Consider the following 25,311-nt stretch of genomic DNA (forward strand, 5'->3'; position numbering starts at 1 on the left):
GTGGAGGAAGTCACTGCAGATGACTGTAGAGAATTAGAAGTAGAGCCTGAAGATATGACTAAACTGTTCCAACAGGATGATAAAACTTTAGCAAATGAGAGGTCACTTTTCATGGATAAGCGAAGGCAGTGGTTGCCTGACATGAAATCCACTCCTGGTGAACATGCTATGAAGATAGTTGAAAAGTGACAACAAAGGATTTAGAATATTCCATAAGCTTAGTTGATAAAACAGCAGCAGGGTTTGAGAGAACTGACTCCAATTTACCATGGATCTCTGTACCAAGAGCACCGGCGGGGCTCCTACCTTCAACATCACTGTCACCATGACTGCCAAGATGCTAGTCCTGCTGATGGGCAAAGAAGGGGTCCACGGCGGGATGATCAACAAGAAATGTTATGAAATGGCCTCCCACCTGCGGCGTTCCCAGTACTGACCTCATCCACCCCCACCATCTGCTTTTGCACCCCTTTCCCTCCCATACACACATGTACACCATTTTTATTTTTTGGGCCATCTACTGTGGGTAGGATGCTATCAAATAGCATCACATGCTATAAGAAACTTCATGAAATTGTTCAATGCAGCAAACTTCACTGTTGTCTGACTGTAAGAAATTGCCACAGCCACCCTAACATTCAGCAGCCCCTACCCTCATCAGTCAAGCAGCCATCAGCATTGAGACAGGACTGTCCCCAAGCAAAAAGATTACAACTCACTAAACACTTTGGTGGTTGGCATTTTTGGGCAATAAAGTACTTTCTGAATTAAGGTATATATTTTGGTTTTGTAAGACATACTGCTATTCTACATTTAACAGAGTACAGTATAAAATAAACATAACTTTTATATGCACTGGGAAACCAAAAACTTAATCTGACTTGCTTTATTGCAGTGGCCTAGAACCAAACCCACATCTCTAAGGTATGCCTGTACCTTCTAAGATGTGCACAGAAGAGAGCCCTCAGAGTCTAACCATACTGAACTTTGCCCAAAAACACACTCACAATTTTCCAAGGCTCACTTATCCTAGTCTGACTTCCAATGTTCAGGAAGAATGGAAAGACTTCTTGCTGCAATCACTGAGGTCAGGGGAAACAATGCAAGCTCACCTTCAACCCCTCACTTCACATGAAAAGGCTGAGGTCTAAGGTCAAATTATCTATACCTTGGTTCTCTATCTTCTATAATCACTGAATACCTTTGCTTTGCCCTGCCAAATCCAGTAACATTTTAGGGAAACCGGATGTAGGAAACTGTGGGTAAAGAGCTATCAGAGTGGGAGTAATCTGCTGATGAAAATTAAATCACTGTCATTAATGTCAATCTAACTACAGGTGTACAACTGTCTGAAGTGGCTAAATTACTGTATGTACTGTACTTGTCTCAATTTTCTCAATCCCTCCCTACCATATACACATACCAAAGTTTCAAAAATGAAGTTATGTTGGAGGTGAATAAAAGACTTTAATTAGATATTTTATATATGTGACACTCCTATTTACCTCCCAATTTTAGAGGACAGTACTTATAAAGAGTCTGAAAGGTCATGGTGGTTTGTCTCTCTATCTTCCAAGAAAAATGAAAAGGCATGAATATTTATAAATAGCAGAATGATGAACAGCTGTCAGCTCCAAACTGCTCATCTATTACCTATGGGTTTTCTCCCCAGTTACAAGCACTCCATAGAAACACCAACCAAAGAAATGAAATCACCAGCTCTTAAAAAAAGACCAAGCTCCTAGCAGAGCAATTACATCTATGGGATGTCATATCCTGTTTCTTTGGGCTGAAACAAGAGTGAAATGCTTCCCCTACAGCCAGCTAAAGGACTCTGGAGGGCCGCCAAAGGAAGGGCCAAGAGGTGGGGAAGCTGAGTCACTGCCTAGAGCTGTGGGATGACAGGCAAGTGAGTAGAGTAAGAAACAAGGTGCCTCTACCTCACAAAAGTGATGTGCACCTGGACTTCTGGAAGGCCTTTAAAGAAACAGTAACTTTTTATTTTGCAATAATTATAAACTCACATAACGTTACAAAAATAATACAGGGGTACCATGTACCCTTTGTTCGGTTTCTCCCAATGGTAACATCTTACATAACAACAGTATGCTAACAAAACTAAGAAAATAACAAAGGTACAATACTGTTAACTAGACTACAAAACTTATTCAGACCTATCAGCTTTTACGTGTACATATTTGCATGTATGCACATGTGTATTATTCTGTGCAGTTTTATCCAATATATACATTCATGTATCCACCAGAACAGTCAGGCTACTGAACTATTCTACCACCACCAAATAACTCCATTGAGCTAACCCTTTATAGCTGCACCTCATCCTCCCACCGATCCCTGTGCCCTGGCAACCACTAATTTGTTCTACATCTCCATAATTCTGGCATCTGAAGAATGTTATAAAGATGGAAACACACAGACAGAGACAAAGAGAGCACGTGAAAAAGAGAGAGAGCACCCACATGGAAAAGGGACAGAGAGAGAGAAGCCCAAGTAGGCACTATACTGTCAGAGCAGAGCCCAATGTGGGGTTTGAACTCATAAATTTTGAGACCATGACTTGAGCCAAAATCAAGAGTGAGATGCTTAACAGACTGAGCCACTCAGGCACCCTAATGGTTCAGTCATTTTTAATGTTGGGAAGCATTCCACTCTATAGGTACACAGTTTGCTTAACCATTTACCTGTTGAACATTTGAGATGTTTCCAGGTATTGGCTACTACAAATAAAATCACATGAATATTTGTATAAAGACTTTTAAAAAAATGTTTATTTATTTATTTAGAGAGAGACAGACAGACAGAGAGAGCAGGGGAGGGGCAACCGAGAGGAAGAGAGAAAATCCCAAGAAGGTTCAGCATTGCCAGTACAGAGCCCAATGCGAGGATTGAGCTCACAAACCATGAGACTATGACCTAAGCTGAAATCAACAGCCAGATGCTTAACTGACTGAGCCACCCAGGTACCCCTGAATAAAGGGTTTTTTTTAAACATAAATTTAAGTTCTTATTCTTCTGGGATAAATGCTCACAGGCACAACTAGTGGATCATACAATAAACATATATTTGGTTTTACAAGAAACTGCCTGTTTTTCACAGTGACTGTACCATTTTACATTCTCACCAACAATGTATGAAAGACCCAGTTTTCCCACATCCCCACTAGTATTTAGTATTATCTTCATTTTTGTTGTAGGTATTCTATTAGATGTGTACTGTTAACCCACTGTGGATTTAATTTGCATTTCTCCAAAAGCTAATGACATTAAACACCTTCTCATGTGCTCGCCATCCATAAATCCTCTTTGGTTTTGTCTGTTTCCTTTGCTCATTCTCTAAATACATTGTTGTTTTTACTGCTGAGCTTTTAGAGTTCTTTGTAGTCTAGATACAAGTCTTTTATCAGACACAGTCTTTGCTTCACACAGAACTTAAATGTGCCAAGTTCAAGGACTATTGTTTAGCTATAGCCATTCTCCCAACACTACTCAAATTTCAGTTACTACCAGTTTCAGTTAACTATAATTGCATCAAGTACAAATTTTGCTGCTAGCTCTTCAGTTAACAAATCACTACATATAACATAAATGCTCATGATGATGAGTGGCTGATCACACTACTTCTTTCAAAGTCTGACTGGTCACTGTAGATTCATTACTCAGTTCACACACAGATGTCAAGTGTGTAGTTGTAAGATGAGGAATCATCCTCTAAAGATTAGCCCATGGTTAACATTTCATAAAAATGGATAAGCAAAAGAAAAAGTGGTCAAGAAAGATGAAAGTCTAGCAAAGAAATAAATAGTAGTAATTCTGGGAGTGAAATTCATATTTAACATATATGTAGTTACAGAGTAAGTCATAAGTTTTGTTTCAACTATCAAACATTATTTTTAAAACAGAAAGTCTATACTCTTCCCCCTTTTTTGATACATTTCATTGTTCTTCCTGATGTTCCAAATTTCTTTCTATTTTGGAGAATATTCTTTAGTCATTCGTTTAGGCAGGTCTGCTGGTGACAAATTCTTTTAATTTCCTTTCGTGAAAGAATGCCTTGATTTCTTTTTCACTCATGAAGGATATTTTCATTGGGTATAATATTCTAAGGGTGTAATTTTTTTTCAGTGCTTGAAAAATACTGTGCCACACACTCAGGTCTCAGTGGAGTCAAATGAAAAATGCACTGTCAATCATTGTCCCAGTAGTATATTGTTTCTGATTAGATGCTTTTGTTTGTTTGTTTTTTTAAATAATAGCTTATTGTCAAATTGGTTTTCATATAACACCCAGTGCTTCTCCCCACAAGTGCCCCCCCTCCATGACCATCACCCCCTTACCCCCTCTCCCTCCCCTTTCAGCCCTTCGTTCGTTTTCAGTGTTCAGTAGTCTCTCAGGTTTTGCATCCCTCTCTCTCCTCAACTCTGTTTCCCTCTTCCCCTCCCCCTGGTCCTCCATTAGGTTTCTCCTGTTCTCCTGTTAGACCTATGAGTGCAAACATATGGTATCTGCCCTTCTCCGCCTGACTTATTTCACTCAGCGTGACACCCTCAAGGTCCATCCACTTTGCTACAAATGGCCAGATTTCATTCTTTCTCATTGCCATGTAGTACTCCATTGTGAATATATACCACATCTTCCTGATCCACTCATCAGGTGATGGACATTTAGGCTCTTTCCATGATTTGGTTATTGTATCAAGTGACACTATGAACATTGGGGTACATGTGCTCCTATGTATCCACATTTGTATCCCTTGGGTAGATCCCCAGCAGTGCTATTGCTGGGTCATAGGGGAGTTCTAGTGATAGTTTTTTGAGGAACCTCCATACTGTTTTCTAGACTAGCTGCTTTCAATATTTTTTCTGTATTTAATTTTCAGAGGTTGACTGTGAAGAGTCATGGTGTTGACTCTGTCTCTGAGTCTCTGAGTTCATCCTACTAAAAATTCACTCAGTTTCAGCAATCTATTTATTTATGCTCTTGACCATATTCCTTTTTTTTTTTAATTCTTATTTTGAGAGAGAGACAGAGACAGAGACAAAGAGGGAGACACAGAACCTGAAGGAGGCTCCAGGCTCCGAGCTGTCAGGACAGAGCCCAATGCAGGGCTTGAACTCATGAACCCTGAGATTATGACCTTAGCTGAAGTCAGATGCTTAACCAACCAAGCCACCTAGGCACCCCCCTATCTTTATTTCTTAGTTTATGTTTTCATCATTTGTCAGTATTCTTTCTTCTTTCCTAAGACTCCAATGACAGAAATGTTAGATCTTTTGATATAATCACACAGGTCCCTAAGTCTGTATTCCTTTTTTTTCTATTTATTTTCTGTTACTTAGATTTTTTTAAGTAATTTCTGTCAAGTTCACTGGTTCTTCTCTCTCTTCCCTATTCTGCTACTGAGCCCATCCAGTGTTTTTAAACAATTTTATTTTTCCAGTTCTAAAAATTCCATTTGATTCTTTTTTATATCACCTATTTCTATGCTAAGGTTGTCATTTGTTTCAAGAGTTTTAACAACTGTTGGTTGAGCCATTTTTATGTTAATTGCTTTAAAATCTTTGTAATTCAAAAGTTCTGGGTCCTCTCACTGTTTGAATCTGTTAATTGTCTTTCCCAGTTCAAGGTTTGATTTTCTGAGTTCTTGGAATGGTGAAAGTTGTTTTATTTTTATTTTTATTTATTTTTTGTATCCTGGACATTTTGGGTATCAAGTTTTAAGACTATGAAACCTATCCAATTTTCCTTTTCAGAAGGCAATGTTTACATTTCATGTACTGGTTCTATCCTTTTTGTATGAGTGTAACTGTAAGACAGTCTAGTTTCCATACCCTTTGCAGTGTAATTTTGTTCATGCTACCCAGAGGCGCACCTAAAAACCTGGCAGTATTCCTTCCACACCTTAGTTCAGTCCTCAAATCTTCTATGTTAATTCTGGTCAGTTTCTCATGTGGGTCACTAGAAAGTATACCCAGAACTCCATTAACGAAATCCCTTTCTCCAGTTCCCTTCTCTCCAAAATCCTATCACCGCTTACTAGTTAGGAGGAAGAACATCACCTGCCACCAGTGGACACTCCACTGGTCTTTCCATAGACTCTAGATCCCCCACGTGGGGGAATTAAAACACTTTTTCATTGCTGCTGTTCTGAAGGTAGAAGTTCAGGCTTATCACTTACCCTCACTGACACTGACTGCCCTAGAGTGGGGAGCAGAATGATGCCTCACACTGTGTCAGTGTGACCACGTAGAAGGTAGGACTAGAGACTCTCCACTCACCACCAGCCCCTCGGCTCACCCCCAACAACATCAACACACACAATGACATCACCTAAGCTCCAAGTGAAAAACCACCTTGGTAGTATCAGGCAAGGGAAGACATTCAAGTACACTTCTTGGTGTCTGAGGACGCCATCCCAACAGGAGAAGCACCCTGCTACTTCCACGTGGAGGGTGGGAAACCAGGCTCTTCACTTGGTGTCTACAGGTAACACACCGCAAGAAAAGTAGAGAATAGTTTCCTACCACTGTGCAGAAATTCCAGCTCTCTGTTCAACTCTCACTGATGCCACCTTGGTCAAGATAACAGAGCACTGCATCACATCACCTCATTGCCATTAGTAGGGGGACTAAGTTCAGCCTCCCCACTGGACTTCTGTTGACACTATTCTGGTGGAGGAGTAAGAGTGCAGCTGGCTACCACCAAGGAGAAAGAGGACATCAAAGTTCCCCATTCAACTTCCACTGGTACTAAGGGTACGTGGGAGATTTCCACTGTTTTTGGCTAAAGTAGCCAAAAGTATTGTCAAAAAGGATTTTGTTCTATTAGGCTGCCCTTTTCCTAGTGATTTCTCTACAAAGACTAGGTCTTCATTATGGCTTTTTCTATCTGTATCTGTTAGCATTTCCTGGTGTGGGCTCCTCCAATGCCCACTCTAAGATATACAAAGGGCAAAAAGAAAGCCCAACGAACTAACTGTTGTGTCATTCTTCCAGTTCTAAGATTCCCTAGCCAGTCTGCTTTCTTCTTCCCACCTTTCAGAGTCTTCTTATATTTGCTTTTTTTTTTTTTTAACATTTATTTCTGAGAGAGAGACAGACAGACACACCATGAGCAGGGGAGGGGCAGAGAGAGAAGGAGACACAGAATCTAAAGCAGGCTCTACTCTGAGCTGTCAGCATGGAGCCCAATGCGGGGCTCATGGACCACGAGATCATGACCTGAGCCGAAGTTGAATGCTTAACCAACTGAGCCACACAGGCGCCCCTGTATTTGCTTTTAGTATTATGTCCAAGGTTTTTGGTTGTCCTTAGCAGAAAAAATAGTAAGAAAGGAGTCTATTCTACCTTGTCCAGAATCAAAAGTTTAAGAAGGTCCAATTTTTAAATAGAGCAATTTATAGATACAGGTGAACAATAGCTGACATAACAAAGCATCAAGCCATGTGTATGGTAATAGGGGTATAAAGGGATCAAATTCAACAACAGCCCAAATCTCTTTGGCTGGACAGTGCTTTTCCTCAAAGCAAGGGATTCTGGGAAGGATTGATTCATTTAAGTCTAAGGTACCAATATATAAAACAGAATCGGTGCCCTTCCACCTAAAAAAATCAAGTAAAAAATTTCAACTGATAGGATATGGCACAATATGTGACAGTATTATTTTTATAAATAGCAAGAGTACCACAAAACCTGGGTTTAAAAAGACTGATAAACAAAAAGTATGATGCCATCTGTAGCCAGGAGCTTGAGGTATGTCAGAAACTCCCTAACCTACTCCAAGTCAATTTACTTGCCAGTCCCAAGGGCACTGATGATGAGCTGAGTCAATCTAGACAGGCTCCAAATAAAAGCAGGAGAAAAACCCCAAGAACCAGCACCTCAGTGAAGAAGCCAATAACCTACACTCTGCAGAAGTAAAAATAAGAGTGTGGCAACCCTATCTTTGAACTGGCAGCAGACTTAAACCATCTAGGACAGGGATCCTGCATTGGGTACTGATATTGGGATCTCCTCTTCTAAGGGGAAAGGATTCTTTTCAGTTACCAAAACCAGCAAGTGAAATTAATCTATTGCTTTTATATTAAAAAAGAGTGTTTTCTTAATATTCATAGTTCTCTACACAAACTTTATAATGTCAAAGAATACCATGAAAAGAGAACAAAAAGAAGAGGGACGCTTGAGTGGCTCAATCAGCTGTGTCTGACTTCGGCCCACTTCAGCTCAGGTCATGATCTCAATGCTCATGAGTTCAAGCCCTGCATCGGGTTCTGGGGCTCCTAATGACAGCTCAGAGCATGGAGTCTGCTTTGGATTCTGTTTCTCCCTCCCTCCCTCCATCCCTTCCTCTCTCTTTCTCCCTCAAAAATTAAAAAAAATTTTAAAAAATTTAGGGGCTCCTGGGTGGCTCAGTCAGTTAAGCACAAGACTTCAGCTCAGGTCATGATCTCACACCTCATGAGTTCAAGCCCCATGTAAGGCTCTGTACTGACACCTCAGAGCTGCTTCAGATTCTGTGTCTTAGTCTCTCTCTACTCCTCCCCAACTCACTCTGTCTCTCTCTCCTTCAAAAATAAACAAACGTTAAAAAAAAGAGAGAAAAAGAGATGGGGGATAGTGGGACTTTCACCCACAAAGAAAACATGGAACAGGGGCTGAATGCTTGTTACCATTAGGCCCATATGGGACCCATGGTGAAGGGATAAGTGGGAATGATCCCAACCCCTAGCCCCAGGAACATCAACCTCTGCTCCAGGCACCTAGGCATACATTGCTCTCCTCTGCTGGCCTCAACTTCACCAGTTAAGGGGATTTGCTTTTACTCACCCTCCCAACCCCAGTTAATATATCTGTGGTAGAATAAAATTTTATCTGTCATCTTCCTATGCCCACTGCTGCTGCTACGGCCATCCTGCTACTCATCTTCTCATACCATACACACTCTCCACGCTGATATATGTGACTTCAGTAAGATGAGTAAAGACATGGAGACTTGGGCTGCATGTAACACATCCTAATTAGGTCCTCCGCAATACCAAAAAAGGGGAAAAAAAGGAAAAGAAAATGGCTGATTTGTCTCAGAACTGCTTACCGCTGAAGGATCTGAGGGACATAAGGCTTCCTCCACTTAAGATACAAGCGGTCAAGAACCTGATGCTGCCCCTCCAAGACACCACCAGGATTCTGGGGCAGCAGCACAGATGCAAATAAAGCAAAAGAGAATTATGAGGGTAAGAGGGAGAGAGAACTTGCAAAGGTCTCCAAAGTAGCCACTGGAGGAGCTTCTGTGAAAGACAGGACTCAAATGGAAATAGAAAAACTGATTTGTGACATTCTCTGACTATCACATGAGTTCACCATCTATCTCAAGAGGAAGCTTCTTTCTGGTAAAAGCCTGTACCCACAAGCCCTTCCAGACACTAGGGGCGTAACAAGGGGCTGCAATTCTGCCTTTTTCTCCTTCTCATTCCCTTACCTTGTATACAAATTTAAAACTGGAGGAAATATCAGTCATCCTTTTGTTTCCCATCCCCCTCAGCCCCACTGCCTTGTTGTACATTTAAGGAACCTGAGGTCTGAAATAAGGAATACATTTGCTATGAGGCCTGGAAAAAGGGAATACATCTGCTACATGTTCAAAGGAAAAGGATCAAGACTTCCTTCCTAGCCCAACTCCTCTGTCCTTTAAGCTTTTGTCTAATCCAAGTGTAAGTGACAAGATCTGGGTTTTAATCTCTATTCTCCTCACTCTTGTCTATGATAATGAAGAATACAATATCTCTGCCTTGTGCCTCAATTTGTTGAGGCCCAAACATGTACTGTGAAGTTGGATCTTAACAAAATGCTCCCAGTATTGGTATTTTAAAAAAACAGTCCAAAAAGGATTATTCATTTGGCACTAACTGCTTTTTATATTATTTTGCAATATTATTATCATTACTCCATGTTTATTAAAACAGCTTTTGGAAGAAGTGAGTCCCTTCAAGGCCATCCTGTAGGCTTATACTGACTCCCTGGAAAGAATATCACACACCTTGTCTTCCTTTGAACTCTCCACTTCTGCCCCCTCCTTGAATTTTGCCAGTGCACTCTTGAGGTCCTGAGATGTGTAGGTGTTGGTGTTGATGTCCAGCCTGTCCAAAAAGAAGATGACAGTCAGAAAAGAGGCACCATCTTTCCCAAGAAAGAAACTTCCCTGGGTGACTGGTACTCCCAAACAAGGTAATCCATGGCCAGCTCTAATTCAGTGTGCACCTCCCTAGCTTTACCTCTGGTCAGCCACCAGTCCAAAAGATGATCTTACCTTAAAGCTAGAAGAGGAAATACAAGGCTGAAGAAGGGGTCATTTCAAGAAAGAGGACAAAATGGCATGGGGCAGACAAGGCCCACCATGGACAGACAGCTCTCAGCTAGCTTCTCAGGCATAAATAAGTCTAGAATGTCTGTGCAATGCTGTTCTGCCAGCATGTGCCAGGGCTGAACATCCTGGAGGATAGTGGGCACAGACAAGAGGAATAACATGCACCCAGTCTATATTCTTCTAATAAAGGGATCAGAAAGGACCTGAGCTCCCCATGCATGTCTGGTCTGATTTTTACAAGGCAGCCTTTCTTCACAAAAACAGTTTAGATAAATTCACACTTTTAAAACCAACTCCTGGGCCCAGAGTAGAGGCAGGAGGTACGTGTCAACCTGACAAAGGAATGGGTTTGAAATATCAAGGACTAGAAGCAAAGCCAACCAGGTTCCATAGTCAGCATCCAAGGAGAGGGAGGAAAGGAACCAACCTAGACATAATCTGTGGAACAAATTAGAGTGGCATCCTCTCAAAACCCCCTGGAGCTGATCCAAGCTACGATCACTCTTCTTGACTGGAGAGAAGGCATTCATGGGTTGGAGGTAGGTTCTGCCACCAACAATGATTTCAGGTCAGCTAACAGAACCAAGACCAAAAGTGACCAAGAGTGACATGGACAAAGAGAAGTGTGGAATGTGGTCTGTGCTTGACAAGAGTATCCAGCGCTGGGGGCAAAGCGGTTTAGGATAACCCAGGAGATTACAGAGATGGCAAAGTAAGGGGCTACTGGACTACTCTGGGCAAGATAAGCATATCAGTCTAACAGGCAAGCTCCTAGCAGGCCACAGCTCTCTTGAGAGGCATGTGCTTAGGGCTTTGCTCATTTCTCATTTACTCTTTGATTCATCCTAGAGACCCCTTAGGACCCTGAGAAAAACACCTGTCTTCTCTAAACCTCAACCCTCATAAACTAATCAATAATCGCTAATCACTCCCATTTACTGAGCACTTAAGCATGTGTCAGTCACTGTTTTAATCCTTTAGAAGTAATATTTCATTCAAATGATTACCACAATCCTACAAGGTAGGGAAGAGAACCCCTCTCCCCGAAGAGCATCACCCACTGCTAGCAGCAAGAGGATGCCACTGCCCTGCTCTTTACCCCTAAGAGAGAGCTTAGGGGCACAGCTTGAACAGATTGACACTTCCCTCCTCTGATACTTGGCCAGGACAAATCCCATCATGTCTCATGTCTCCATTTATTGCCTTAAGTCCCACTCCTCCAGGTCACTCACTATCACCCATTCTCAGTCCCAACCACACACACACAAGTGCATATACGTGTGCCTGCACACACAGACAGAAAACCATTTCAGCTGATATTTTCACTTCACTCTTCACTGAGAAAAATAGATGTTATTATCAAGAACTCCTTCATATACCCCTCATCACCTCTATACACTAACCTGCACCAAACCTAGATTCTCTGCTTTCCCTTCTAAGACAATGAATGACACTGTCCTTGCTATTAAACTTAAGTTCTAGATCCCGCTTCCCTTTGCAAAAGCTTTAACTCCCATAATTATACTGTTCCCTCCTGTCTACATCATCAATTTCTCCCTTTTGTTGGATTACTCCCTTGAGTATACAAACACTCTTTTGACTCTATGGTCTCTAATTATCATATCATTTCCCTGCTTTCCTTCAGAGTAAAACTTTATGAACACATTGTCATGTGTTAACTCACTATTCTCATCTTCATGACTGCTATTTACACTGCCATTTGCTCTAATCCAAATTCCATAACCATTCCCTATTAAAACTTCTCATCAAAATTACTAATAATTGATGACTAGATCCAATGGACTCTCCACTAACGTTACGTTCCTCAACCACTCGACAGCATTTACATAGTTCACCTCTGCCTCCTTGAAACACTCTTCTTTCTCACTTGTAACCACACTCAGCTGCTTCTTCCCCTTCCTTCTTCTCTAATTCTTGTGCTGGTTCTCATCTCCTACCTGAACCATATATACTGGAATGCCTTGGAGTTCAATCCTAGACAATCTTCTCTACCTCCATACTCTCCCCTAGATCTTTTAAGTATCTATCAGGCAATGATGCCCAAACTTACATCTCTGACCCAGGCCTCTCCCTGAGTGACATCCAGACTCTTTTACAACTACCCGATAAATCTTGGATCTGGGATGTTTATTAGGCACCTCAACCTTATTACATCTAAAACATGGGTCGTGATGTTCCTCTCCCAATCTTTTTTATTTCAATAAATGGTACTTGCAAGCAGCTAGCTGTGTCAAATCCCAAAATGAGGCTTTATCTCAGATTCCCCCACACCACCTTCCATGAATCCCTAAATCTAAATCATAAGCAAGTCTTACTGGCACAACCTCCAAATTAAATCTCCAAACCCATCTGCTCTCCATCATGACTCTAAACTCAGCCACCCATACGTCTTATCTGATCTTCTGAAATGAACCCTAATTATCTCTGCATTTCTTTCGTCCACCCTCAGTCTATCCCCCATACACAAAGCTCTAACCCAAATCCTCCACTGGTTTTCTAACACAATTACAGTTAAATAAAGACCACTCAGCATGCACCTTAAGAGGTCCCTGGGTGGCTCAGTTGGTTTAACTTCTGACTTTGGCTCAGGTCATGATCTCACTGCTCGTGGGTTCGAGCCACACACTGGGCTCTGTGCTAACAGCTCAGAGCCTGGAACCTGCTTCAGATTCTGTGTCTTCCCTTCTCTCTGTCCCTCCCCAACTCATGCTCTGTCTTTCTCTGTTTCTTAATAATAAATATATGTTAAAAATTTTTTTTAAAACATTGATCTCAAAACTCCACATGATCTGGCTCCTCTTTTCTCTCCCTAATCATCTATTAGTCTCCTTCCTTAGCCTACTCTCTAGTCACCCTAATCATTTTCCTGTTTTTCAAACTTGATAAAGTCTTTTCTTGACAAAGCTAGAGACTCCTCCTGTTCCCTCTACCTGAGATGTTCTAACCTTAAACATAAAAAATTAACTCTTTGTATGACTAAATCCCCATAATTCATCAGCTCTAAGTTCAAATATCACCTTAATGAGGTCTTCCAAACCATCCTATCTAAAGTGGCCTTTGCCAGGGACTCATCACCTTATTTCTTGCCGACTATTTATCACCATCTGTTATTACTTTATATGCATTTTCATTTTTCAGTTTATCTTCCTGCTAGTGTCCATAAGGCTGGCATCCTGTTTTGATTACTACTGTATCTCCAATACCTGGCACATAGGTATTCAATAGGTCTTTTGTGAAATGAATGAATGGATCAAGGAAATGGCCCTGTCTTTGGGCCACACCCTTAACTACAAGGTCATACTGTAACATGGTAGATGGTCAACCCAAGATGGGACAACCTGGATGTATTTGGTGTGTCATCCCTACAAAGAAGACGGTTGCGCCAGGGCAAAAAGAGAGATACAATGTTGAGATGCTGATGGGGATATGGACTAAAACCAGTGGAGGTAACAATGCCTAACATCATAAATTGAAAGGGAATACTCTGCTGCTAGGAACCAAATATATCATGAAGTCAGGCAGCGCTGAGAGATGCCTCTGAAACAAGTACCAGCCTTTACAGCCCAGAGGCCTTATAGCTCTAGGTAGCAGCATGGCCAGTCACATATCCAGCAGGACTAGTGGTGAGGCTGCCATGGATAAGGCTGAAGGGACCTATCCCCAACTCTCCTTGGTCAGTGATCACCGAAAACTCTGATCACCACCAACCTCTTTGACAATCTGAGGGAAACCTGTGGGTATTGTCCATCTTGTTCCCCAAAAGAGAATAAACAGATATGCAAAATACTGTAACAACTGCAGAAATTAGCCCTGCCTTTTGGCCTCTTTTCCCATTCCAATACCAAAGAGCCAGGAAGACACTGTGAAGTGGAACAGGAGGAGCCTGATGTGAGGTTCACCAGAAGAAAAAGTGGTCACCACCAAAGGCAGCTAAAGATTCACTGAGCTCAGAGGAGTGAAACCTACCCCACCTTATCACTGCCTTTGGTTTGCTGCTCAGACAGGTTTGCCACTAGTAATAAATGCTGAGAAGAAAGAGGATATGTCCAGTATACCCCAGAGGCCACTCCAGAGCAGAACCCTCAGAAACATTCCAAAGGAGAAAAGTAATGAGGCAGGACTAAGGACAAATATCTCTCTTTTATGATGCATCTATTAGAGACCACGTGAATGACTCTGCTTTCTATTCTAAAAAGATAGGAGCAACTGATAAAGCATTAAGTGTTCCTAGTGTAGACCTACAATCAGATACTGGGAAAATAACTTACCACAGTATTAAAACCAACAAACAAAACATTCCAAGTTAATCAAGATCCTAACTCAATGTTCTTAAACCAAGAATAAAATAAGTTTTTTATTTAGAAAATGAAACTTGGCATAGAATTAAGAAAAACTTCCTGAAGGTCTCCAACACAGTGAAATATGTGTATATATGTGTGCTAGGGAGGGAGGGAGGTTGGCAGGGGTTACAACAATGAACTTTGATTCATTGATGACTGTGAGAAGTTAATCATTATATGGTCTCCAGATATAGGCCTATCAAATGAGATGGGGGAAAATAAAAATATTTCTCAGTTTGGAGTAATGGTAAAGAGGTCAAATATCTTTTTTTTTTTTTTTAAGTTTATTTTGAGTGAGGTGGAGAGAGAGGGAATCCCAAGCAGGCTCCACATCAGCAGCATGGAGCTGGACGCAGGGCTCAATCCCATGAACTTTGAGATCATGATCTGAGCCAAAACCATGAGTCAAATGCTCAAACAATGAGCCACCCAGGTGCCCTGAGGACAAATATCTTATCTTATCACAATATACAGTCATATTCCCTAATAGTGAAAACTTCCCAAATTAGAACATGGTGCTCTGTGGGACTGTGGGGTGCCACATGACAGGAGGTACATATGGACAGGCTAAATAACCTTTTTTGAGTACACCAAGGAAAATACTCAGGTAAGTACTCGGTCTCAAAGCTCCCTTTTCACCTTACATCTAACTGCAAAATATTGTTAAAATAATGAAAATTCAAGGATTAACACTAGCCTTGCTCAATCCATCACTGATTATCAATACTTACACGTAGTAGAACAGGAGCAGCAAATTCTGTTAAGCCCACATAATATTTTAGGCTTTGTGGGCCTTATGGCAATTGTCCCAACTATTTAACTCTGCCAGGTCAGCAGAAAAGTGGCCACAGGCCATAAATAAATGAATGAGCGTAGCTGTGATCCAATAAAACTTTATTTATGGACATTAAAATCTATAAGAGTCATGAAATATTCTTTTGCTTTTCCATCCACTAAGAAATGATAAAAACAACTTAGCTGGGTGTGCCTGGGTTGCTCAGTCGGTTAAGTGTCCGACTTTGGCTCAGTCTCTGGGATCGAGGCCCGTGTTGGGCTCTGTGCTGACAGCTCAGAGCCTGGAGCCTGCTTCAGATTCTGTGTCTCCCTCTCTCTCTGTCCCTCCCCCACTCACTCTCTGTCTCTCTCAAAAGACAAAATAAGGACAAAAAAAAAACCCAACAACTTAGCCTGTGGGCTGTACAAAAGCAAGTAGCAGTCCCAATATGGCCCACACATCACAATTTGCTGGTTCCTGTCTTAGAAACCTCATAACTGGTATTTATAACTGTTCAAAGTGCCCAGTTCTAGCAGCCCCTATACCCCCATGATTCCTCCTCCCTGATGTAAAAAAAGAGCATGCAAATAAAACTTGGTATTTCAAGGCAAAGTACAGAAAAACAGGGACAAATTGTCCAAATTCAAATAATCTAAACTAGTTATTAAAAATAAGGCAATTTCTTACCATTGGAGAACTTTCATACTATAAGAAAGTCTGTTTTAATATGGACTAACAAGAGAAAAAGTTAGTCTGAATTAAAGACTTTAAGATGCAATTTTATTGTTCACCGAGGAAGTGTTACTGCAAAGCAGAAGGCCTAGCAGGCCTGTTTTAATGAATAGATGACTCATCTGTAATCAGCGCATTAATTGTTGGGATTCAAATGGGTGCTCTTAAAGTACTGGGAAAAATAGCTTCATTTTTCAAGCAGGTTAAGCATTCCCCCTACAGCCTTTTCTAAAGTATCAATTTGCTTTGCAAACTATTTCTTTTCAAAGATTCTACAAGTAAACTTCCACAAAACCCTGACAGATTTATCACAAATTCTAGGCTATTAAATTTCAAAAATTTTAAAAAGCCACATGAATTTGGGTAGGAAACATTACATTGTCATTACTTTCAGTATTTCAAAATCAGTGTTGTTCCCCTCCCAATCAGTAGGGTTGTTACTATACCTTTTGCCTTTTTTCAATGCTTTCAAATTACTTCGGGACTTATCCTCTTCTTGGAGTTTCACTTCTCTTGCCCCAGTCTGCAGATTCAGCCGCACATGGGATCCTACAGGCACAGCCTGACCTAAAAGCCAAGAAGAAAGAGGGCTCATGAGGTATATGGTCTTGAAGGGACACTGCAATGGAAAGGCTGGCTAACGAGAAAACGGGATTTATTAATTCATGAAGACAAGACTCTGCTGTATTCCATTACCTGAATCCATCCATCTAAAACACATATACCGCACACATATTTTCTCCTTTTGCTAATTCATATCAAATAATGGGAATGAGGCAAACGGGCAAGGGCTTCTGCATTTCAAACCAAAGACGAAGAACCCCAGTTAGAACCTACATCTTTAAGCTAGTCTATTTTCTTTAAGTTGAACTATAAGAAGCCTTTTTGTTTATATGTAGGTGAACGGTAAATACCTAGTCACCCTTAAGGATATGGCCACATCACTGCATCCTCCAGTACAGCCTTCTTGCCCCTCCCCCGACAGTCCCTGAAAACTCCAGAGAGCTTGCCATTCCAGCAAGCTCACACCTCACCATCCTGATCTCTTTATAATCAGGCTCCTTCTATGAGGCTCTCTCCTAGATGAGCCCAGAGACTATATCTCCTATTTTATTTCCCAAAACCCTAGACCAGGGCTTGACTGAAAGGCAGAAGACAGAGCAAGTCAAGGAGGCAAGGACTGGAATCAAAGGAAACTAAAAACGTATGCCCACCCATCTCAGAAGAGTTGATCCACTAGCTGAAAAAACAGTATGAATGGATGGGCTATTCATCTACATTGTACTAAATTATTCAAAGATAGTTAAAAAGCAGATAAAGGTACCACAAAAAGAACTACAGGCCAATATCTGATGAACACAAATGCAAACTTCTTTCTGTTTTATCTTAAAGGTAGAATTCAGCAACCTAGATTTTTTTTTTAAATTTTTTTAAGACAGAGTGAGACAAAGAGCATGCAAGCAGGGGAGAGGGCAAAAGGAGAGGGAGAAGAGAGAGAGAGAGAGAGAGAGAGAGAGAGAGAGAGAGAGAGAGAGAGGGAGGGAGAGAATGAATCTCAAGCAGGCTCCACGCTCAGTGTGGAGTCTGACACAAGGCTCGATCCCACAACCCTGGGATCATGACCTGAGCGGAAATCAACTTGGATGTTCAACCTACTAAGCCACTCAGGCACCCCAAAAATTCTTCACAAAATATTAGCAAACCAAATCCAACAATACATTTTTTAAGGTTTTTTTAAACTTTATTTATTTTGAGAGAGGTAGGCAGAGAGAGAGAGAGAGAGAGAGAGAGAGAGAGAGAGAGAGAGAGAGAGAGAGAGAGAGAGAGAGAGAGAGAGAGAGGCAGGCAGAGAGAGTTATCCTGCAGATGCAGGACTAGAAGCCATGAAGTATGAGATCATGACCAGAGCCAAAATCAAGAGCCAGATGCTTAAATGACTAAGCCACCCAGGTATCCCTCAATCAAACAAAACATTTAAAAAATCATTCACAGAAGCGCCTGGGTAGCTCAGTCGGTTGAGCATCTGACTTTAGCTCAGGTTATGATCTCACAGTTTATAGGTTCAAGCCCCTCATGGGGCTCTGTGCTGACAGCTCAGAGCCTGGAGCCTGCTTCAGATTCTGTTTCTCCCCTTCTTTCTGCCCCTCTCCTGCTCATGTTCTGTTTCTGTCTCTCAATAATAAATAAATGTTAAAAATAAAAATAAATATATAATTAAAAAATCATTCACCATGATCAAATGTGATTTATTCCTGGGATGCAAGGGTGATTTGATATTTGTAAATCTTTTGTAGATGTCACATCAACAAAAGAAAGCATACCAACTATATGCTCATTTCAAGAGATGCAGGAAAAACATCTGGCAAAGTACAACATCCATTCATGATAAAAACACGCAACAAAGTAGGTTTAGAGGAAACATACCTTAGCATAATAAAGGCCATCTATGAAAAACCCATAGAAAACATCGTATTTAATGGGAAAAAAACTGAGAGCTTTTCTCCTAAGATCAGGAATAAGATAAGAATACCCACTGTCACCAATTTTATTCAACATAGTACTGGAAGTCCTAGCCATGGCAATCAGGTAAGAAAAAGAAATAAAAGGCATCCAAATTACTAAGGAAGAAGTAAAATTTCTACTATTTGCAGATAACATGATACTATATACAGAAAACCATAAAGACTACATCAAAAAATGACTAGAAATGATAAACAAATCTGGTAAAGTCACAGGATACAAAATCAATATATATATAAATCTGATGTGTTTCTATACACTAATAATTAAGTAGCAGAAAGAAATTAAGAAAACATTCCCACTCACAATTGCACAAAAAATAATAACAATACCTAGGAATAAATTTAACCAAGGAGGTGAAAGACATGTACTCTAAGAACTATAAAGCACTGATGAAAAAAATTAAAGATGATATAAACAAATGGAAAGCTATTCCATGCTCATGGATTGGGAAGAATAAATATTATTAAAGTGCATAATACTCAAAGCAATTTATACATTTACTACAGTCCCCAACAAAACACCAACAACATTTTTCACAGAACTGCAACAAATAATCCTAAAACTTATATGGAACCACAAAGGTTCTAAATAGCCAAAGCAATCTTGACAAAGAAGAACAAAACTGGATATATCACAATACCAGATTTCAAGATCTACTACAAAGCTGTAGTAATCAAAACAGCAATAGTACTGACACAAAATAAGACACATACATTAATGGAACAGAATAGTGAGTCCAGAGATAAACCCACAATTACATGTTCAATTTATCTATGACAAAGCAGCCCCCCAAAAATTGCAATGGCAATAAGACAACCTCTTCAACAAATGATGTGAAAACTAGATGGCTACAAGCAAAAGAATGATACTGGATCACTTTCTTACATCATATACAAAGATAAACTCACAATGAATTAAGGACCTAAATGTGAGACCTGAAACCATAAAAATCCTAGAATAAAGCACAGGTAGTAATTTTTCTGCCACCAACCCTAGCAACACTTTTCTAGATAGGTCTCCTGAGTCAAGGGAAACAAAAACAGAAGTAAATTATTGGGATTACATCAAAATAAAAAGCTCTTCACAATGAAGGAAACAATTAACAAAACAAAATGACAACCTACTGAATGGAAGAAGATACCCCCAAGTAATTTTTTTTAATGTTTTATTTATTTTTGAGACAGAGAGACAGTGAGAGCAGGGGAGGGTCAGAAAGAGAGGGAGACACAGAATCTGAAGCAGGCTCCAGGCTCTGAGCTAGCTGTTAGGACACAGCCCGACGCAGGGCTAGAACCCACAAACCATGAGATCATGACCTGAGCCAAAGCCGGAGGCTCACCCGACTGAGCCACCCAGGTGCCCCTCCCCAGGTGATATATCTGATAAGAGATTAGTATCCAAAATATATAAAGATCTTATACAACTCAATACCAAAAAACCAATCCAATTGAAAAATGGGCAGAAGATATGAATAGACATTTCACCAAAGACATAAAGATGGCCAAAAGACTCCTGAAAAGACGCTCAACATCGCTCATCATCAGGGAAATGCAAATCAAAACCACAATGAGAGATCACCTCACACCTGTCAAAACGACTAAATCAACAACACAATAAACAACTATTGGTGGGGATATGGAGAAAAATGAACCCTCATATACCACTGGCCGAAATGCAAAGTGGTATACCCCCTGCACCAAGGGAAAACAGCATGAAGGTTTATCAAAAATTAACAATTATCACATAACACAAAAATTCCACTACTGAGTATTTCCATAAAGAATACGAAAACCCTAATTAGAAAAGATACACACACCCCTATGTTTATTGCAGCATTATTTACAATAGCCAAGATATGAAAATAATTCAAGTGTCTATCAGCACATGAATGGATAAAGAAGATGTGGTACAGGGCTGCCTGAGTGGCTCAGTCAGTTAAGCGTCTGACTTCAGTTCAGGTCATGATGTCACGGTTTTGAGTTCAAGCCCTGCATCAGGCTCTGTGCTAACCATGAGAACACTGCTTGGGATTCTCTCTTTCCCCTTCTCTGTCCCTCCCCCATTCAGTTTCCCTCTCTCCCTCTCTCTCTCTCCCTCTCCCACCCCTAAAAAATAAACAAACATTTTAAAAAACCTTTAAAAAAACATGATATTTATGCATATTATATATATGATATATATATCCACACACAATAGACTATTATTAAGATACAGAAAAGAATGAAATCTTGCCATTTGCAACAACATAAATGGAGATAGATGGTATAATGCTAGGTGAAATAAATTAGAGAAAGATAAATAACACAAGATTTTACTCCTATGTGGAACTTAAGAAACAAAACAAGCAGAAGACCAAAAAAAAAAAAAAAAAAAAAAAAAAAACAATAACAACCAGATTCTGACAATAAACTCACAGTTACCAGAGGGGTGGTGGTAGGATGATGGGCGAAATATGTGAGGGGAATTAAGAGTACACTTATCATGATAAGCACTGAGTAATGTATAGAATTGCCAAATCACTATTGTATACCTCAGAGTAAAATAACACTATATGTTATTTATGCTGGAAATAGGAATCTATTAAAAAGTTGGTCAAATATCTAGTGTACAAGATCACATACTACATAGAGAATGTTACATTTATCCATTCATTTATACAAGTAACATTTACCAAGCAACTACTATATCCCAGGCCACTGCAGTAGGTTCTAAAAATACAAAAAGGAATATTAATGGCCACAGGGATAGAAAATTTTAGGATACTGGAAATCTAGAATAAATGCTGCTCTGACACCTCAACTTTGACTCTTTCTCCTGCCAGAAGATCACATGGCCTTGCTGATGCTCAATTTGATTCAGCGATCAAAAAAGGACTACAATCGAAAAAAAATTCTTTCCAGGGAAGCATATAGCACAAGTTCTTTCAAATGATCAGGTAAAACTGAAGTATAAAAGGATAATGATGTAGCAAGAATTCAAGTTTTCTCCATTCTGGCACAACCACAGTGAACTCCATCAACCATTGTGCCTCCATCAGAGAATGAAGGAGCCAGGGAAACACCATGCCAAGACATGCTGCTCCGTTCCTGCCGCCCCACTTCAGTAGGAGTTTCTGTATATTTGGCTAAAAAATTAATGGGAACTTAAGTATATGAGTGTATGCACATAATTTCTTTCTAACCTCAAAACCATCCAAAATGCTTCAAGGTTAAAACAAATATATCCAAAGCAGAGTGGGGGAAACTTTCTCTGGGGAGGCTTCTTGAATAAGGTTAAACTGGGGGTTAAATGAGGCAAAAAGTGAGACCCAGACTGGGAAAACTGGGAATTCAAAATAGATGGAGCTGTGCGTACAAAGACTCAGACACACAAACTGACAGGCTACATTCAGGAGGCCAGAAGCAAAAGAAGCAGAGAGGATTGGAAAGGCTGTGAAGGCAGCTGAAGAGGAGATGAGGCCAGTTAGTGGCAAGAACAAGGAACTAGCTACTTCTATGATCATGGGTCAATAAGTAACTTTTTTATTTTTTTATTAAAAAAAATTTTTAAATATTTATTTACTTTTGAGAGACAGAGAAACAGAGCTTGAACAGGGAAATGGCAGAGAGAGGAGGAGTCACAGAATCCAAAGCAGGTTCCAGGCTCTGAGCTGTCAGCCCAAGAGCCCAATGCGGGCTCACAAAACTGCGAAATCATGACCTGAGCTGAAGTCGGCTGCTTCACCAACTGAGCCACCCAGGCGCCCCAAGAAGTAACTTTTTAGTATTAATCTCTGAATGTCTGGAGGGGAGAGGTTGCCTTACCTGGGAAGATCACCAAATGACAAAACAACAAAGTATCTTCCTGGGCTGAAGGCTAAGCAAGTCACCCCTGATATTCCCTTTACCTCACCAGCCCCCATACCAATGTAGCTCTAAAATCTAATGATTTTTTTACTGCTGTCTTTTTCTTTTTTCTTTCTTTTCTTTTTTTTTTTCTTTTCTTTTCTTTCCTTCCTTTTTTTTTTTTTTTTTTTTTTTTTTTTTTTTGTGGGGGTGGCGGGCAGGAGAAGAGGATCCAAAGCGGGCTATGTGCTGACAGCACATAGCTCAATGCGGGGCTCAGAATCATGGACCATGAGATCATGACCTAAGCCGAAATCAAATGCTCAACCTATCGAACTATCCAAGTGCCCCTCCGGCTGTCTCCTGAATTCATCCTGTCCTCCTTGCCACTGCTCTTGTTCACACCATCACCATCTCTCTTGATGACATTGCCATAGAGTTTCAGCTGCCCTTGCCTATCTACTCTTAGTTACCAGTCCAACTGTTTTTACAAAGAATTGTATGTTTCCCCCAAAATACAAATCTATGTCATTCCTCTGCTTCAAAACTTTTAATGGCCTCCTACTACTCTCCAAAGCAAGATGAAAGTCTTCATACTGCTCAGTGAGGCCCTCTAGTATCTTATCTAGCCCCTGCCTGCCGCTTCAATCTTGTCTATTTCTCATTCTCGAGGCCACACTGACCTTTTTCTATTCCATGAAAAAACCATGTTCACTCCTACCATGGGGCCATTCCACTTGCTGTTTGCTTTGCTCTTTCCAACTTCAGCCTCCATCTCCTGATCTTTCCAATCTCAGCTAACAGTTACTTCCTCTGAGAGGCATCTCCTATTTCTCCAGACCAGACCTGGCTGCTCCCTAAATTCTCTCATAGTACCATGAACCTTTTCTTTACAGCAATTACCACAATCAGTGGTTATAGGTTTTTTTATTCATCTGGTAAGTATATGCAGTCCCCATTTTATCCCCAGGGCCTACCACATGTCCTAGTATTAAATCCTCAGTAATTATTTGTTGACTAAAAATTAAACAGAGAAAAATCCTAGCTGATCTACAGGTGTATGGAAAGGCCAACAAGGGTTTTCAGTAGGGCAAGTAGATTCATAACAATTAGTCATGTTAATCTTTTTTTTTAGCAGTAATGCTAGTAATAATAAAAATAAAAATAGTAGCATGTTCAATTTTCAGACCTTTGATTAAAATTAGAAATGGATAAGAAAAAAGAATATGACTAAAAGTTTCAAAACATAACAGGTTATACTATGCTAAGGTGGCCAAAGAACAGACTAGAATCTTATGTGAATCAATTTATTTTATTTGGGGAAAATTCCAAAATTACTCCCTTCACATAAGCCACCACAGGGGGCAAGAACAACCACAATAGCATTAACTTAAAATACAGGTTACGCTCATTTAAGATACACAAAACCAGCAATGGCAGCAGCAGTGGCAGAGGCAACAAAAAATAAGAGTATTTTAAATGTTTCCACCCTTCTGGGAAAAAGGCCAAGTTAGAGTGCAATCTGACCTGCATCCTTTTAGGGCCTCTACCAAGGGACCAGGACACTCAGAAAGAGCAGTGGCAAAAAGTTACAACATAATCCAAGTAAAGAGTGAGGGACTGAAAGGTGGAGAGCAAGGGGCCAAGCCAAAAATACAATAGTGATCTTGAAAGGCAAACAAGCCTGCAAAGCCTAAAGAGTCTATGTCCCTACCACTGGCTCTGTGGAGATAAACACAGCCTGAAGAAACTGTATCAAGAAGAAACTGTCCAAATTAAGGGAGGCCATATCATACTTGATTTGTGACTCCTACTGGGAATCTGTCAGTGACTTTAATCATAAACAAAGACCCACTCCTACTTTTCTAAGGGAGGAAAATCTGTAGGAGATTGCATTATTGTTACCCAATTCTTCCCCCTTGCCTTTTCCACGTGACCTTGAAGTCCCTCCTACTAGTCGTTGAGTACAGTTTCCCACCCCTTTACTTTGAACGTTCTTTATGACATAATTTGGCCAAGGGGGTGTTAGCAAATGTGCTGCAGAGATTTGAAATGTGCTTATATGTTTTGCTTGTCTCTTGGAATTCTACCATCATCAGGAGAAATGTTCGCTAGTGTCTGGTCTGAGAAGGTTGAGAGACCCATGGAGCAGATCTGGACCCAAATTGCACACCAAAGCTAAGCCCAGCTGAACATAGCCATGGTTAGCCAGGTCTAGCTGATCTGTTGACACATGAGCAAGAATAAAAGACTGGATTTCTTTTCCAACTTTTTACTCTGAACTACCTTTCAACTTACACAAAAACTGCAAATATAATCATTTCCATACATTGCTCACATAGCCTCTCCCAATATTAATATATTACATAGTCAAAGACAATTATCAGAACTGGGAAATTAATAAGAACACTAACCAAACTATAAAGATCCTTCTTCAAATCTTACCAGCATTTCCACTATGTCCTTTTTGGTTCCAGGATCCCATATAGCCTTTGGTTGTTATTCCTCCCTAGTCTCCTGTAGTCTGTAAGAATCCTTCAACCTTCCCTTGTCTTTCATGATTCTGACACCATCAAGGAATACTGATCAGTTTTTCAGGACTGTCTGGTGTCTTCTCATGATTAAACTGAGGTCATTCATACTTGACAGACTCACCAAAGAAGTGATGCAATGTTCTCTCCAGTGCATCATATTACAAATTATATGGTGTTAATATGTC

At 40.4% G+C, this 25,311-nt stretch overlaps 1 protein-coding gene across 4 annotated transcripts in view; it reads right to left on the reverse strand.

The window, feature by feature from the left end:
• SIL1 (SIL1 nucleotide exchange factor) overlaps window positions 1-25,311 on the reverse strand; it is a 220,577-nt gene that overhangs the window by 80,830 nt on the left and 114,436 nt on the right. For all 4 annotated transcript variants that reach the window (XM_029942007.1, XM_029942008.1, XM_029942006.1 and 1 more), the window contains 2 exons: window positions 16,692-16,812; window positions 10,051-10,150 (listed from right to left, as the gene is read on the reverse strand). In XM_029942007.1, the coding sequence (XP_029797867.1) occupies window positions 10,051-10,150; window positions 16,692-16,812 (221 nt within the window). The remainder of the gene's footprint in view (window positions 1-10,050; window positions 10,151-16,691; window positions 16,813-25,311) is intronic.

This window comes from Suricata suricatta, chromosome 6 (genome assembly GCF_006229205.1).
Source record: "Suricata suricatta isolate VVHF042 chromosome 6, meerkat_22Aug2017_6uvM2_HiC, whole genome shotgun sequence".
Taxonomy (NCBI): Eukaryota; Metazoa; Chordata; class Mammalia; order Carnivora; family Herpestidae; genus Suricata; species Suricata suricatta.